At 43.0% G+C, this 17412-nt stretch overlaps 1 protein-coding gene across 1 annotated transcript in view; it reads left to right on the forward strand.

Annotated features, from left to right (window-relative positions):
- LOC142948315 (alpha-1,6-mannosylglycoprotein 6-beta-N-acetylglucosaminyltransferase B-like) overlaps positions 1-17412 on the forward strand; it is a 99654-nt gene that overhangs the window by 16716 nt on the left and 65526 nt on the right. Inside the window, exon 3 of the mRNA XM_076090274.1 lies at positions 16891-17041. Within this exon, the coding sequence (XP_075946389.1) occupies positions 16891-17041 (151 nt within the window). The remainder of the gene's footprint in view (positions 1-16890; positions 17042-17412) is intronic.

Below are 17412 nucleotides of genomic sequence, written 5' to 3' on the forward strand. Positions count from 1 at the left end.
TGGTCGGGGGAATCTGGGACTACGTCTAAACCTGTAGTCAGTGCTGTAGATTATTTACACACACAGACCAGTGGTCGGATGGTTTCCCAGCATTCATAGGACATGAGGTATAGTATATGCGCCAACCGCCACTCTCTCACACAGACACACACACACACACATGCGGCCGACTATACCCACAAGCTTTTGAAGCAGCTGAGCTCAGACAGTTTAGCAAGTCGATGGAGGAAATTGCCTCGAGCCCCTCAGCACAGCTTTCTGCAAATAAAATCCATGCTGCATTCACATCTAGAAGAAAAAAGATGTTCACAGCAATTAAATGTACTTCACATCTAGATTTAAATGCACCCAGCTGTAGAGCACTTAGCGTATCTTCTCATACGATCCTGTGAAATTGTTTGCCCGTGTAAATTATATATCTGTTTACCCCCTGTCCACGGCATCCATTGTTTTGTTCCTGTAAGTATACACAAGTCCTCCTCTTTGTCTTCTTCGCTACATTATAAATGTATACGTGGTTTTGTCTCTGCTGCCATCTGCCATGTAAAACACATGGACGTCTTGTACAAGCTTTGAGGCGTCTGTTGCTGCAATGTTAAAAACATATACTGGCAGGGACCGCTGGCTCTACCTTTTCAAACTAAACGTCTGCTGACTGCAGCGGAACAGATCGATATCTGACCATCCTTACCGGACCAATCAGTGTCACTGCTGTCAACGACCAAACTAAATCTGTTTAAGCTGTGTTGTGCGTGTCCAAGAGACCACGCATCATCATTTGCTGGACAAAGGTGGGGGTGTGGAAGGAATCAATGCCAATATTTCAGCGGTTGTTCCGTCACACTTGAGCTGCGGGCATTTCTCCAGTGCACACTGCTTATGTTACGAAAGTCCGGAGGCTGCATGATGCACGGAGACATCAGCCTCAAAACACCGCCTTTAAAGGGGGAGCGGGCCCACAAACATGATTTAGAAGTATGTCTCTGTCTTCATGTAGTTCAGTACAGGTCAGTAGAGAAATGTGTTTTTGATTTGGAGGTGAACTGTCCCTTTAAACCGCTAAAATTTGAAATGAATAAAAATGAAAAGTCCTAGACCAACCGGGAAATGGATTTGATCACCTTTTTTAAGTCTCTAGAGTGCAGTCCAAAGAAGCAGCAAAGATTTAGAGACATGAAAGTAATATCACACTAACTTACGTTTACACCACTTTGTGTGTGACTGCTGTTCTTCAAAGAGACTTTATTGGCATTGTTACACAGAAAGTTGCAGGCTGCTGTAAAGAAATGAAATGGCAAAAAAGTGGGTCAATCTTTAACAGCACTTTAATAGATATCGGCTTTAAGAGAAACAAACTTTGCATATAGGGCATATATTGGAGCTCATAGATGTAAATAGAATCTTTAAATTAAATATGCCACGCAAAGAACTGGTGATACAATTATATATTTACCAGCCTTTACATTCACACACAAAGGAACAACACAAACATACTTGGAACTGTCTCGTCGCTATCATCAATATTTCATAAGAACAACATCCTCGGCACAGGGGACCTTGTAAATTATTAATTTGCCATCCTGTGGGATTTAATTAGTGTGTTCTTTGCATGCATGGTGTTGCGATTTGTGTGTGTTGCGCCTCTGTGCGACTGTGAGTGTGGCTTTGCGTGGGCGCGTCTCTGCCGGGCCACCTGTAATGATTCCACACTATAACCTTTAAGTGGACTGCAATGCTGTCGACACGGCGCGCACTTAGTTCCAAATCTCCCTCTACAATAACTAAAGTCTCATCCCTGCGTCAGCGTCGGTCGAATAAAACACAGTAGTGTCTCAGGTATCTGGAAGATAATGCATTTAGGCAGAGACCGCAGAGCCTCGGCTGCAAACGGAGGCTTATTGAAGCTGACGCCGCTGTCGGATTAAGCTGTGAGGGAGACGGATCAGAGGCCGTGCTTTAGTATGTGTATGTGTTGGAAAACTTGTACTTCAAGGTAATCTTTACTTCGACGAATAAAACCTTGTTTATTACAACAAAAATCTGATCAGAGAAGCTTTTTGGCCTTTATGGACTGAGATATACCAGAAACTTAAAGTAACATAAGTTTCACCCAGACTTATACTCTATGTCCCACGTCATTCAGAATCTCGTTTTACCTCGTTTAACTCGTTTCTGTAAGCCTTGGTCCGGACTTTTGGAGTCGGGAATGTCTACAAGGTCTCTCAACCTTGACTTTCCTCACTTATTGCATGCAAAGTGTGAAGGACAAATCACACATTTCTTCGTGTCTAATACAATTTTTCCACAAGAATGCATGTTTTAGTGAGTGAGCTAGACACAGACTCTATATCGGTGGACATATGAGTGATGTCACCAATTGGTTTGTGGACTGCTGTTTCGAAGCCTCAAGTTCGGCATTTTGGCCGTCGCAATCTTGGTTTTTTGCAACCAGAAGTGACACGAGAGGGGGTGGAGTAAAGTACAGCTGAGAGCCGAATAACACATTTTTTTGGGTGATAGAACGGTTATAATTAACTTTGATGAACTGAAAACACACTTTGAAAGAGTTAAAGTTGTAAGACGAGAATACGGACAACTCCCAGAATGGACAAAGCCTATGTACTAGGGGTGCAACGGATCACAAACCTCACGGTTCGGATCATACCGCGGTTTTTGAGTCACGGATCGGATCATTTTTTGGATCAGCAAAGAAAAGGGGGGGGGTGGACAAATAGTGGCTTTCCATTTATTAATTAAAATAAGCAAGTCTGGGTAGTGCCAGACTTGTGTCTGTGTGACTCTCACAGAGGGGGCGTGTCTGCAGCACCGGACTATGAATCTCCATTCCGCCGTGATGAAGTGAGCGGTCACAGTCTTTTCCTCTTCATAGAGGCCTGGAACGATCTTAACACAGAAGTGGGTGCGTGAGGGGAATTCGTAGCGTGGCTCAAGCACTTTAACCATATTTTGAAATCCATTTGTTTTCCACAATGGAGTATGGCCTCATGTCTGCAGCAATAAAGACTTCAATAGATTTGTAAATAGCTTTGGCCCGGTCTGATTCTGCCACAAACGGTTTCTTAAATGCCGCGGTGATAAGTTGTTGTTGTTGTTATGCCTTGGCCCCCGTCGCTGACAGACTAGGATGGTGGTGCGTCATATGTGTGGACATGCCCGATGTATTGCCGTTGTCGTATGTCTTTCTCGTTGAACAATGCCTACATTGTCCATCACCCTCATCCCGTCATTAGTAGTTACAGGAAGCCAAACATGTGACTTAAATGACGCCAGGGGCTTCTGAATTTCCTCTGCTCCTCCGCTCGCCATGAATTGCTTCACCGTCAAATGCTTTTAACCTGCTCCTTTATATCTTTTCACTGCAACTCTGCATCGATATTTAGAGCCGTATTAACTGAAAATGTATGAGCGGCAGTACAACTTTATTTCACATTATGATGATTAAACTGTAAAAAAGAAACGGATCGATCCGTGATCCGTTACACCACTACCAACCTCTCAATCACAAGGTAGCCAAGCGTGAAAACATACCTTGCTTTATTTTACTCTAAATGGACAATCATTTACTAAATGAAAATCATGCTGCATTGAATAAGACTTGAAACTAGCGATTGGGACCATAAACTCATGTTTACAATGTTTACTGTTGAAATAAATCATGTGAGAAGTAGTCATTTTCTCATAGACTTCTATACAATCTGACTTATTTCTGCAACCAGAGGAGTCGCCCCCTGATGGGCATTTGATATAATGCAGGTTTAAGGCACTTCCGCATTGGCTTCAATGTTCAGAACCTGGAGAACCTTGCAGCCTTGTTAGACAGAGACAGAGGAGGCAGCTGTGGCAGCCTGCTCCGGATTACACAACAGAGTACAGGGCTTCATTGGGATTCGGATCCCGTGGGACCCAACACAAATCTCGCTGGGGCGGGCGGTTTTAACTTTGCTGCAAGTGTAAGCGGTTGGTCATGAAGAAAACTGTGGGTCCTGGGATTTAGCTATAGCGTTCACCAACAAATGAAGTTAAAAAGAAAATGAAAGCAGGTCATTACAATAACAAAGCAAGTCTGAAGTCATTTGGAGAAGTTCCTCAGTTGTTACCGACAAAGAAACAAACTCTGCTTTGTTAGTTGCAACAAATGTGCAAAGTAGAAACAGACTTTAGTATATTTTACAGGGATTTTGCTTGGATATGTACCATCTTTGTCATAATAAGGTGGAAAATCACTCATACATAAAATCATAATAAAAGCGTTTCATTATTTAGTGCGCTTTGAGAAGAGCTGCTGTAGCTGCTGTGTTTCCTGAAAATTTAAACAATTCCCTCTGTTTTCTGCTGCACTCATCTTGGGGGGGTGAAAGAAAGCCCAACATTTGCTGCTTTAAAATTCCATCAGCGACTGAAAGTTTGGGAGCGTGCACTTGCAAAAAAAGCATCGACGGCTGTTTTAGCAAAATGCTGTTGTTTATCCCCCGCACTCCCACAAAATGTACGATAGCCACAAAACATTTCTTGGGATGCAGCGAAATCTCATTTTCCCAGTCTGAACGGGTCAAACTTAGTATGGAATAATAAAATATGTGCAGTCAACTACTTTTTTTCCCCCCGCATTAGAGGCAACAACTGCGGCCCTCCAAAGCGTGTTTTGTTTATTTTCTATTTTGGCTCGGTGAAACATGTGGCACAGTTTGTTGCCATTGGCTAAAAGCCTCTAGATAAACACCTTTTGCGCTGTACACCTAAACTGCCCCGAGCCCAGCTGTTCATTTCGACTGTAAACATTTGCATATCCCACGTTTCCAACACAGCCTCCCGGTATCAGAAGGCCAGATGTCCACTCTGGCTCCAAGAGTGGTATGTCTTTCCTCTCACACATGGTTTCACCGGTCCTCTGCTCCATTACCTGTGAGTCAGAGTAACTAACGGGATGACTGAATGTGCCAGGGTGCTGAAGTGTGCCTTTGAGCAACAAAAAAAAAGAAACCGACAGCAGCTTCTGCCAAAGCGCTCTGCACAGAGCAAAGCCTTGACAGATGCTAATTTATCTGCTGAGGGCTGAAATATAGAGACGAACACTTATAGGTCCTGAGAGAGAAATAGGGAGCGGCTGTAGGATAAGATTCAGGGAGAATCGGGAGCGAGAGGCTTCAAAGGGGAAAGTATGAATTTGTGAATAGTGAGCCACTTTGCATTTCTTCCAGGGATGTCGGTTTTGGTTCATTTTGCTTTCGATAGCCCGCCACCCAATAACCAGCAACTAAAAATAAAAAACTTAAAATGACGTGAAAGACAGGAGATGCTTTCCTTCTACTCGACTCAATGGGCTTTGGCGCCGCATTTTGAATCGCTGCATCCAATTTTGGGTGCTCCGATAACCCATCGTTATCTGCCGATAGTCGTTCTTTGGATCGGTGGTCTCTGTAAAGGCAGATCAGAAGAGCCGATCTGATGACGCATCAATTCTGAATTAAAACATTTTTTTGTCTGCTTTCTCGCCTACTCTTTAATTCGCCCCGAGGAAGCACAGCTGGATGTGTCTGGATGTGTGTATTTAGTATTTATATGATGGATAACAACTCAGTAGATTATATCTATGTATTTAGTTGTTACAGCTTTCTTTTACAAACATTAGGAAAGCAATATTTAAGCCAAGCCTGACGTTTCCTTCCACATAAAAGAATGACACTGGTATTGGATCGGTGTTTGATACCGGCAGATTCCCAAAGCCCAGGTAGCATCGCTGCATCCCTACCTTCTACATGACAAGTCGCTCTACTTCTGTGACATCTCATGGTGGTCTGAGGGCAGACTGGACACTACAGTGACTCACTATCGCCTCTCGAGGTACAAGCGGTATTACAAGACAGGAGGGGCCGGGGCCAGCTGGTTAGCGTGCTCAATTTAGTAAATATCTCTGCAACACAACATGTCTTTTACCTCAAATCAACACTGTAACCTCTTTACTTCCTGTTAATGTTAGTTCAGTTTTTTTATGTTTTAAACTAAATTTCTGGCCAGATCTTACACATTTTACGTATCTGTACAGGATGAATGCATTCCTCATAATCACCATAGAAACTGCCCTCTGGCTTATTCTGACTTTTATCCAACAGTTGCGAGAACTCAGTGTCTGAAATGTCTGCACAAACGGTGTAAGGTAGGTTGAAACGGTTAGGAGCTGAGAATGAATCTCTGTTAGTCATCACAAAAGCCTGCAGCTCGTCTCATCTCTAGAAACTAAAGAAACAAATAGACAGCGAGTGCTTGTGTGAAATGAATTCTATTACAAGTGGAAGAGAAGACGAGGAGAGAAAGAGAACCATGGCAGTGGGGAAAGTCCCATTTATGCCAATTTTTTCATGCGAATGTGACGCTGGCCTCGGGCATGTATCTTGTTATTTTTTCGAAAAACCGATTGTTGACCAGCGGAATCCACTTGTTTTACTGCTGTCCTTCTCTTGCTCTTCCATCTTTCCCTCGTCCCTCCCTCAGGGCCACAATGCAACCACATTCCATTGCAATGTTGATTGATGGGAGGCCTTCAGGTGATGTAGTGAAAGATAATGGAGAGGCAAAGACGATCCAGCACATGCAATTACTGCTGAGGGGTTAGCTATGCACGTCCAAAACATGAGCATCTTTCATCTATGAACATTTTCACGAACTTACTGAACCATCTTATTACGACGCATCTATTTGTGTGTCACTAAGACTTTAATTTTACAGTGTTTTTCTCAAGCCAAACGAGCTTCACAGATTTTGAAACTCTTATTGACTTCAATGGAAGCAGTTTAATCCGCCAACTGGAATTTTAACTCTTGACATCTATTGCTTTGCTTGTGCACATAGAAGCCGATAAGGGCCAGAACGACTTAAATCTAATCTGATGAGGGTAAAATCTAAACCACCGAACATATTTATGTCTTGTTCGAGTCATTATTATTTGTAATTAAATAGGAAGCATTTTCCAAAAGGTTTGTTGAGTTTTATGCATATTTGTAAATAATCACCTCATCTAAACTAAATGATCCGTCCTCTTTCCAGGAAATCCCTCTGAGACTAAGCATCATGTAGGGCCCTACTCACACACACACACACATTTATGAAAACACTGTAGCACAATGCGTCACACAGAACAGCGAAAAGGTCGTGTCACACATAATCCCCATCTAAATTCTTGTAACCCCCCCATCTAACATGCACACTCACACCCTCTAAACTCGAGCTCTGGATCTCCGCCAGTGTGGGTGTAGAACACAACGCCCCGTCACACTAACATACATCGACGTGGCTGTGGTGAAAGGAGCCCCTACGGCTGTGTGTCTGTCTGCTCTGAACAGCGGAGTGCTGAAGCAGTGAAAATCAACAGAGAAATGCTTTCTGAGAGACAGCGACCTCAGCAGGTGTTGGAAATGGTAATGAGGGCCAGGGCTTGTGTCTGTCAAGCCAGTCGGGATGGTGCATGTGGACGAGTGTGTTTTGCGTGCTCTCATTTGGTGTGTGTGTGTGTGTGTGTGTGTGTGTGTGCGTGCGCGTGTGCTTAGCAATCCTAAGGGAGGTCGTAAATGTCACCGTTCTGTTCAGGAGATAAACACATTGCATTGCTCGTGTGTGATTCCAAAGAGGAATAATGCATTGCCGTCTGACGAAGGAATCCGTTGTTTTGTATTCCATTTGAAATCGGGGGTTTGAAATAGCGATGGCGACGCTATCGCCCCGTTTCATCACAATTTCATCAAGAAACAAACGCACCGCACTTGTCAACAGATTCGTCTTCTCATTCTGCAGATGCGTGTCTGCGATTTGGTCTCTGTTCAAATATAGTTTTATTTGTCCGTCTCAAGTCCCTTTGTGTGTCTGCGAGCTCATCTATGCCAGTTTTTCATCTTCTGTCGTCATCACAAGGTGAAAAGAAAGGGTTAAAGATGAGATGGGAAGAATAAGTTGGGGTATTGCAGATGGACAAAGGGTGGACCCTTTCAAGAAGAGAGAGGGAGAGATCTTGTCCACTTTGGGTGTGACGTCTTCAAAACAAAAAGTGCAAATGACGCAAAAACAACAGCTTACAAAGGCTTTGTATCAGCACATTTTGGGAAGGATGAGGCTTGAATTGAAGCTGAACTGCTGAGACACAAAGAGCTAGATTACAGCCAAACACACACTCTTTCTCCGTGCCCTCCTCGATCACTTTGAAACGGAGACGCATTCAGAAGAGAAGTGACAGAAACTGTCGGCATTAATAGGCATTGTAGCTGTCCGTCTTTCTTTGTGTCTTTTAATATCCTCTCATCTGTCCCATCTCCCTTCATGAAAACCAATTTGCCCTGACATCTCTGGATAAATGGTGAGACAATGTCAAAGCCAGATGAACAATAAATATTTCAAAAGCCGAACAAAGAGGGGGGAAATTAAGATGGAGCAGTGCGGGTTTAATACCGCCATACCCAGCTGCTTCTATTCTATTCTGTAGGGTACAAAATAGCTTATTGATCCCCATCATATGCCCTCTTATATCTTATTGAATTGTCTTGTAGATCATTGGCGTTCATTGTGTTTACTTTGTTGCCAGCGGGAGGTTTCACTTCCTTCACGCTTCATTCGCCGCATTCCCATTTCCCTGAACCTCGCTCCCACGGTACACTTCCATTCTCATCGTGCAGCTCAAAAACAAACATCCCACTCTTTTTTTTTTTTTCTGCCTGCACTCAGTCCCGCCGTTCTTTAGCTAATGAACAGAAGAGCTCCTGCGCCATCATAATTAAACTGCATGTAATTTGTAGTAATTGCATGTGGGTGTGGAAATGAGGAGAGGAGATGTACTGGAGATTGGAGCGGTGGCGGGGCATTAAGCACCCGTCTGTCTGTCTGTCTGTCTGTCTGTCTGTCTGTCTGTCTGCAGGGATGAGAGTGGGGTTTTACTCTCATGTTATTACCTTTGCTACGGAGTAGAGGGAGGGTGAAGCGGAGGGGGGAGGGTGAAGAATTAGGTGAAGGGGTAAGAATGGGGCTCAAGGAGGATGACAAGCGAGAAGGGTATAGATGGAGTGGGGGAGAAGTGAGGAAGAGATGGAGGAATATGCACGGGTAAACGTGTGTGTGTGTGTCAACTCGAGGGATATTATTTCCGCCAGGAGACAGTTGTGGGTTGCATTTATTCAATCACACAATACAGCAGGTTGTTGCAAACACACCTGGCTTCTGCGCTCCTTTGATTGCACCTTTCTAGTTACGTGAGCATTTAGTTTGTGTCGCACCGCTCAGTTTGAGTGATTTCGAAGGCAGATCGGGATGATACTGTCGTCTCAAACAAATCCCGGAGCTGACGGTGAATGATAGGAACCACCACAGCACCACCGTAGTGATTTTTACTTTTCAGCTGCATTTTCTGAGCCACAGCTGGAAGCCCTGTGTTCACATTAGGGTGGAATATCTCAAATACAACATTTACGAGCCCAAAGTGGTATCAAGCACTGATGAAACACGTCCGTTATGTATCTTGTGACATCGTCATGTCTCGATCCTCAGCTTTCCATTCAAGAGAGACAGTTTTATTTATTTTTAAGATATTGACTATGTGTGAATAATGTCAGAATTTTTGTTTTGGGGTGGATTTTCCCATTTACGTAGCTTTCAGTGCTGTTTGCCATTATGTGTGTGTGTGTGTGTGTGTGTGTGTGTGTGTGTGTGTGTGTGTGTGTGTGTGTGTGTGTGTGTGTGTGTGTGTGTGTGTGTGTGTGTGTGTGTGTGTGTGTGTGTTTCTGTGTGTGTGTGTGTGTGCTTCTTTGACAAAATGACATCGCTCTCCAGTTAATTTAGCCGTGTCAATTCATAACCAGCAGGTCCTTCTGTCAGCATTCATCAAACCACAAATGATTTTCTTCTCATGAATATGCAAACCTCCCCCCAGCCAATCAGAGCACCATCTTATTCTGGCACAGACGATACCTCTTGCACACAGATGCACGCATTTTACAGTGTGCCGCGCTTAAAGCGACAACCGTAAGGCACACTCGCACGTACATGCTATCGACACACACACACACAAACACACACACATACACACACACACACACACACACACACACACAAATGATTGGCTGACTCACAATAGGAAGGATTATAGTTCATAGCTGTCTCACAAACCCACCATATATCAAATGATAGAGTTTGCTTCGAGACAGCTTCATTTTCAATGACGGAGCTCGATCGCACTTGATATGTCGAGACAGGCAAGTGTTTTCAAAGCCCCATAACTCTGCTGAATACTCATCCATCACTTCTTTCAGCTGAGTTTTTCCAGAGCAGATTTGATCATTTTTTAAATGCTATTTTTATGGTATAACGCGATACTTGATTTGTAGTTCTAGACTGTCAACATTGAACCGTTCAGTGGCTTTGCTAATCCACAAATAGTTTGTGCAGTGTATTTCAGCCTAATTCAATTAGCCATGCAAAAGAAGCAGAGCAAAAGCCCATTCATGCAGCTGAGAGTGCCCTCTCTGTGACCTCTGTTCATTTTACACACACACACACACACACACACACACACACACACACTGACACAGGCACCTCCGGGCACAATCACACTTTAGATGGAAGGAACCCCACCACTTTAAAGCCTTTCTCGTTGCCCTGCATTCAACCATAATGGAGGAATTCATTGTATTCCAGTCTGCACACATTACATGACTTAGGCATGAGCCTTTTTTCCCAATTTTTCCCAACAACGGTTGGCGTTCATTTCTATTTTCATATCATCCAATCGCCAAGGGGACAGCGGCTCAATGACAGAGAGCTTTGAGATAATAGAATCTTTATTCAGGCTAAGCTTTCTGCAATTTATTGAAGAGTGTGTTGTTGTATTTAAAATATGTAACATTACTTTTAAGTGTCTTTGAGTCTGTCACGTGGTGTGACTATACTACATCATGTACCGTTTAACATTATTATCTTATCTTTTATATAATATGCCAAATCATATCCATAACTAGGGCTGTACCCAATAGTTCAAAGCTTCAGTAATATTGACGTTAGAACAGAAATGATCTTACAGTCTTCTTTTTACGCTCTCTCAAACAACATCAACAAAATCAACATTTATTGAAAAAACATGATTCCAAAATCATTTCCAAAATTCACATGTTTTTATATAACAAAGTATTCATCTTCAATCCATATTTGTAAGCCGTTCTTAAACAACATCTTGTACCGCTCGCTGCACACACCAAGGGAGGCACACACCTGTATTAACGGGACAATCTAACGGTACCATAAATTACATTTATACAACCACAATTGCACAAAATTATATTTTTCCCATTTTTTACGGGCATGACATCACTTTTTATGTACGTGCACAAAGCAGAAGACATCTCTTATTATTTTCTGCAATATGGCTGGCGAGACTGTTATTTTTTTCCAGTGACAACTTTGTATGTATTTAATGTTCAACAAGTTTGCAAGACGAGTCAAATCACACACAAAAGCATTTGTTGGCTATTTTTATTGAACCGATGACTGTAACTACTGACGCCTATTTCTTTGAGATCTGTGGCTAGTGATTACACTGTCCGCCTTTATCGGAATATTCTCTCAGTTAAAAACACACAAAAAAAAGATGTTATTGATTTGGCGGCTGTTCCTATTGGCCAGTATAAGGTAAACACTGGTATCCTTAGTGAATCTGCCTCTGGCTGTGCAATTTCCAATCAGAATGTAAGGCTAATTGTTGTTGAGGTGTTTTCAGCCAAAGACCCTTAAAGATAGAGAATATACTGAGGACCCCTTCATGCATGTCCCTTTAATACTTTGATGTTGCCTATTTTTTTTTACACTTCTATAATCTTAGTTATGTGAAAGAAACGAAATTTGATATTTGATGTATTTGTGTATATCTGTGTGTGTGTGGTGTGTGATTTATCCCACCAGTGGGGGAGGCCAAACATGGCATGAACTAGTATGCCGGCAGCTTTGTCCTATTAGCGCACTGCTTTGACTCTCATTGAATCTTAAGTCTGCATTTATCTTCCGCAAACACACACAGGTAGTCACTCAGACGGGACAGCCACTCTGTGCTAGATTCATGACTGAAGGGCCCCCCCCCCCCCCTAAAATAAACACTTTTGTTTGATCTCTTGAGATAATTATTCCTTCATGCATAGTAAATAACTTGCAGCAATTCTATTAAAGTAAATATTTGGTTATTTGGAGTCAGTTTTTGAAAGTCAACACTTTAAACCCATTTTAAATCTTCCGCTTTTTAACTCTGTTGGGATCAAAAGTGCCACTGCAGCATAATTAGAACTGCAGGGCAGTGACGCATCAGTCAGCTTTCATCAAATACATGCATGCACTGATTAAAGGTGAGCAAATTCAACACGAAGTCTGTCATTAACAATGTGTTGTAATTGGCAAGATTCACAAACGGGGTTGACTGCGACACACCGTTCTCTCCGTCCGTCTGTTTGGTGATGCCGTCGGCTAGATTATTTATATTATTTTGCTCAAACTTCCCAAATGTGCTATTTTAGACCTTAAGGCAGCCATCACTGTTGAAAGCTGATCCAACTCGCACTTCAGCGGGGACCTTAATACAACCTCGGTGTGTTTATGGTGTAAGTGAACTCGCCACCTTGCTCAGAAGTAATGGAATATTTATCATGCGTGTTTATGATCGAATTTGCAATTGTAATCTTCCAAATGTACTTTTAAAATGTTTATTCAGGGGTTGAATTGGATTTTGCGAGGTTGAACAGAAGGTGAGAGCAGGGATAACACCATCAGCTCTGGGCATTAACAGTAATGGGAGGCAGACTTAACAACCTCTTTGTCATCAGGGAGCTCTTCTCTGGATGGATCTAACATCTGGTTTGTTCTCCTCTACACTGTGGTCTTTGGTCAGTTTACGCTCCTTTGATCTGTTGCAAGATCAGAGGTGCTTTAAGTGGAGTTATGCAAATTAGACATCAATTATCAGACGTCTTTGCCTCACAGCATTTAGGTATTAATTACTGCTGCAGGTCAGAAACCTCCTAAATCCACTTCAGTCCCTTTTATCTCAATCCTTTGACCTTTGGCTCCTTTGAGTTCAGTAAGTTGTGCTGCTTCAGGACCAGTCAGATATATTTAGAAGCTATTGTGCAGTGCGCCGATCAGCAATGGAATGAATTTAACGTCCCCTTAAAGCTGATTCTTTGCCATGCAAGGTTTTCCTGGTGATTGTATTGGACCGGGCAGTTAGAACTTGTCAATATATCGCCCAACCATTGGGAACAGTGAAGGGTGTTAATTACCATCGGATCTGTGATCAGCAAAAGACGGATCAGAATGAGCTTACGTACAATATCCTGAGACACTATACAGATACTCAAAGGGAGGTGGTTACTGGGCTCTTATCTCTTGATTCATCCTTATCTGTTTGTATCTTGATTTGTGTGTTACTGTCATCATTTTTTTTCCCGGTGCTTCCCGTTTTTGACTCCTCTGCCCTTTGAGACGGAGCAAGTCAAACTATGTTTAAAGGTTCTTTCCGTTTGTGTCCATCATATACAGTATCTGCGGACAGAGTGTCCTTCACCTGCGGATGAATTACACCAGTGAGATCTGAATGAGGTTACTTTCTAAGTGATGATACCATTTAAGCTATTGGGAATATTGTTGCTTGTCCTTTTTAAATTGGTGTTTGGTCACCACAGTCAAACGCATTAAAAAAGAGATCCAGCGTATCTTTCATCAAGGTTCGCGATGAAATCGCAACGCGGATCAGCTTTTCCAAAGATGGAGCTCATTTATTACAGCCGGTCATTTGCCATCCATGGGAGTGCAGCTTCTGTGGCTTCATGTTTGACACAGATATTCATCAAGAAACAAAGAGTCCCAGATCAATTAGCCCCCTGACTCGAAATTATATTTGATACATTAGACCATTGTAACAAAGATCTATTCATTAACTTTTGGATCCCTTGACTCCCATTTTACCCCATTTGCTGCACTGCTGAACATCACAGCGGTTTGTGGCTGTTATCTATCAGCAAGGCTTTTGTAATGTCATTTTATTTTTGCTAATTCTACTTATCTGATATTCATTGGCAGCCAAGTACAAAGAGAATCACCCAAATTTAACAGGATCCAAGTACTGCTTGATTTTTGTAAAATAAACAAACTTTAAAAGTGCGTGTACTTTGTGTCATCTAAATGCCTTTTTAGAGGCTTTGCCAATACTATCATTTCTGGGGGAAATGCTGAATATCAAACAAGCCCCTATTTGTTTAACCCTAATAATAAATTAGCGTTTTCTCAGCATTACCATTGCTTCAATTTGCTTGGCAATACACGGACGATATCCATTATCACAAAGACTTCACCAGAGCGACCCACCGGCACACTCTGACACGGCGATCCATCACGAGCAAAGGACATGACACTGCCAGTCTGAGACGAACACATCTGTCGCTGAGGAGATAAGTCACTGAACTTGGGAATCGGCTGTTGGAGGAGACCGAGGCAGACAATGACCTTGCTCCGGAGCCGTTGGGCACCGGAGCCCATTGGCCGTAATTACCTGTCAAGCAGCAGACACGGGGTTTGACAGAGTGGTCGGAGAGCGTAATCCAGGTGTTTGCAGTGTCAATATGGGCCCTGCCAAGTCTTCTGATGGGAGGCTAGAAGAATACACCCTGACCTGTGTGTCCCTTGTGTCCCATGCCGTTCACTGCAATATGTGAACATTAAATGATGGCATCAAATTGAAGTGGACACATTCCCCCAGACCCTATTTACTTTGCATTATAATGTGACTGTATATGGATTTATTATGCACCTCGGTTCATCTTACATTTATACTGACATAAAAATGCATCCACAGCATACACACTGAAATTAGATTTCCATTACCAAAACACAGATTATCCAGCATTCCCTTCCCTCTGTTTTTGCAGTCTTGAACACCTCATGTGGCTTGTGTACCACGAGCCAACAACCATTTGCATTTTAGTCTTTTCATTTCCTGCGTTTGTGTTCACCTACTAATTTAATTTGCATATATACATATCTATAAATCTAGCACTTTGATTGCCTGTCAGCGGCTCTCAACATGGCGGTGGCTGAGCAGCAAACAGTGCTAACAGTGCTAACAGCGCAAACAACGGCAACAGTGCTGACGGAGTTGAAAGTGTTGACCCGAAGGGGAAGTGGAGGGTGGGCGATACACTTCCGCAAAGACGACGACAACGACGACTGTCGGGACGGCGTTATCAGCTGTAACATATGAGCGCAGTGCAGAGCCGTTAGCCGGGAGCTAGCCAGTGGGGCCCGCTCACATGCGGCTAAAGGCATGTGCAGCCAGCCCAGCTGTCCTTAGATTCTATTTCATATGTTGCCGAAACAAAAACACACAGAAATCTCTGATGTGAAATAACCAAATCTGTTCTAATTTTAAAGACGGTGTGTTCATGTGAGACCCCATCATTTAGAGTACGAGCTGAGAAAATGTGTTTTTCAGGGTTTAAGGAAGAAAGTGGTGAAGTAACAGACGAGCATGTTATCCCTTCATTCTCAATGTCCCCATGTCCAACAGAAAGCAGCCTTACCTGTGTACAGGACACAGTGAATTGTAGCAATATGAACAATAACACTGCTAAAGAAAGGTTTTATCTAGTTATTGAGATGGGTCACTCTGGTGCTTGAAAGGACAAAAGCACCTTTATACAGTGTCATCATACACTATACTGTATGTGCTGGAGGAGGGATACAAAAGAATACACCAAACACAGTCTTGCTCAAAGGAAGTCGCCATTCGCCACTACCTGAGCCACAATGTTCTGTCCCGCTCATTTTCACCAGCGATTGTTAAATCGTCAGATTCTCCTGCTGCTTATCTACTGCGAGGACTTAAAAATGATGAGTTAGACGTATGTGGGAGAGATGTGTTCTGCCAAGACATTAAATGAGAAAGCTTTCCCTCCATGTGTCCACCTTTCAGCCACCTCCCTCGTCCCGGGTTATTATGACTGAATTCACAGACACCCTGACCCTGGCAGTGCCGGTGCAATTATCCTAATGAGGTCTTGTAGACCTTTTATCCAGTGAGAGCATATTCTACCAATCTCCCTCACTGTCTGTGTGTATGTGTTAAGACTCACTTTTCATTTCTGGTGGTCAATGATGTATTTATCTCCCTACACACACACACACACACACCCCTACATACACAGCCGTCTCTGCTGTGCTGAGTGAAAATAAAATACAGCTAATGGCTACCCCACAGACACAGACGGAAAGAGAGAGGCAAGAAGAAAAATAAAGAGCCTCGGTGTAATTAGTTCCTGCTTTTCATAACTCATAGTCTCGCTGGAGGTTATTCTCAAATCAAAGGATATAAAGGTAAGCCCGTATTCAGGGCATCAGACTCCAGGTCGCGTGGTCAACAAAAAACTGGGATATTGACGAGAACCGATTCAATCCTGAGGGAGGTTTGAGAAATCACAGCCGGACTCTGTGAGTTCATTTAATTTCAGAGGAACTGTCCATTTCTTTTCAGTCATGAAATGTCTTGAGCCGGCAGAAAACAGGTAGTCACTACAGAGGGAAAATGAATTGCGAGCGTTTTCCCACAAATCTAATTGAGGACTTTTGCGTCGTTTGGCACGAAACAGAGGGGAATTCTCTTTGGATCTGCATTACAGTGAAGTGCACAGAGACAGTTGTCCAAAACGAGAGCACGGCCAAAAATCAACTGCGGCATGGCGCGCCAGAAGAGCCGCAGGCTTTGTAATTAATGTGCATGCTGTTCCGCTAGTTTGCTATGTGCTCCGCCGTCCAGCTTTTCATTCATCTGCCGTCCCCTCCTCCCGTGTTTGTGTCTCCGCTCTGCAGTGCTGGGAGGCGTGGAGTCCCGTGGTGTGCTGAGGAAGATCAGTGACATGCTGGAGGTGATTCTAAAGAGGATGGACAGCCTGTCCAAACTGGACAACACCACCACCACTGACGCACGGCGCCTGGATGAGCTCAGCTCTGCTATCAACAGGTACGCTGATGTCCCGTTTCACAGTTTGATACCGTGTCCAACTGGTTTTTGGTAATCGCCAAAATTCTATTTACATTCATCAGTCTCCGCAGATGTAACAGGTTATAGTGAGACTAAGCCCACTTTCACTTTTTTTTCACAAAAACAGTTTAATTTGAAAACTTTCTAAAATGGTTCAGAAACTGTGAATTGCATTGATGGTAACCAAATTGCACATATCGGTTGTGATAGTGAAATGATCAGGAAGTATTTCACACAATTGTCAAGGCTTCTAATTTGTCATTGTAAATGTATGGCATGTGCACGACTAATATATACACATTACATCATTTTTTTTTCCACCTTAATGCTCTCATTTAAGGCCCAAGGGC

This window comes from Anarhichas minor, unplaced genomic scaffold (assembly GCF_050575085.1).
Source record: "Anarhichas minor isolate MPS153535 unplaced genomic scaffold, ASM5057508v1 ptg000012l, whole genome shotgun sequence".
Lineage (NCBI taxonomy): Eukaryota > Metazoa > Chordata > Actinopteri > Perciformes > Anarhichadidae > Anarhichas > Anarhichas minor.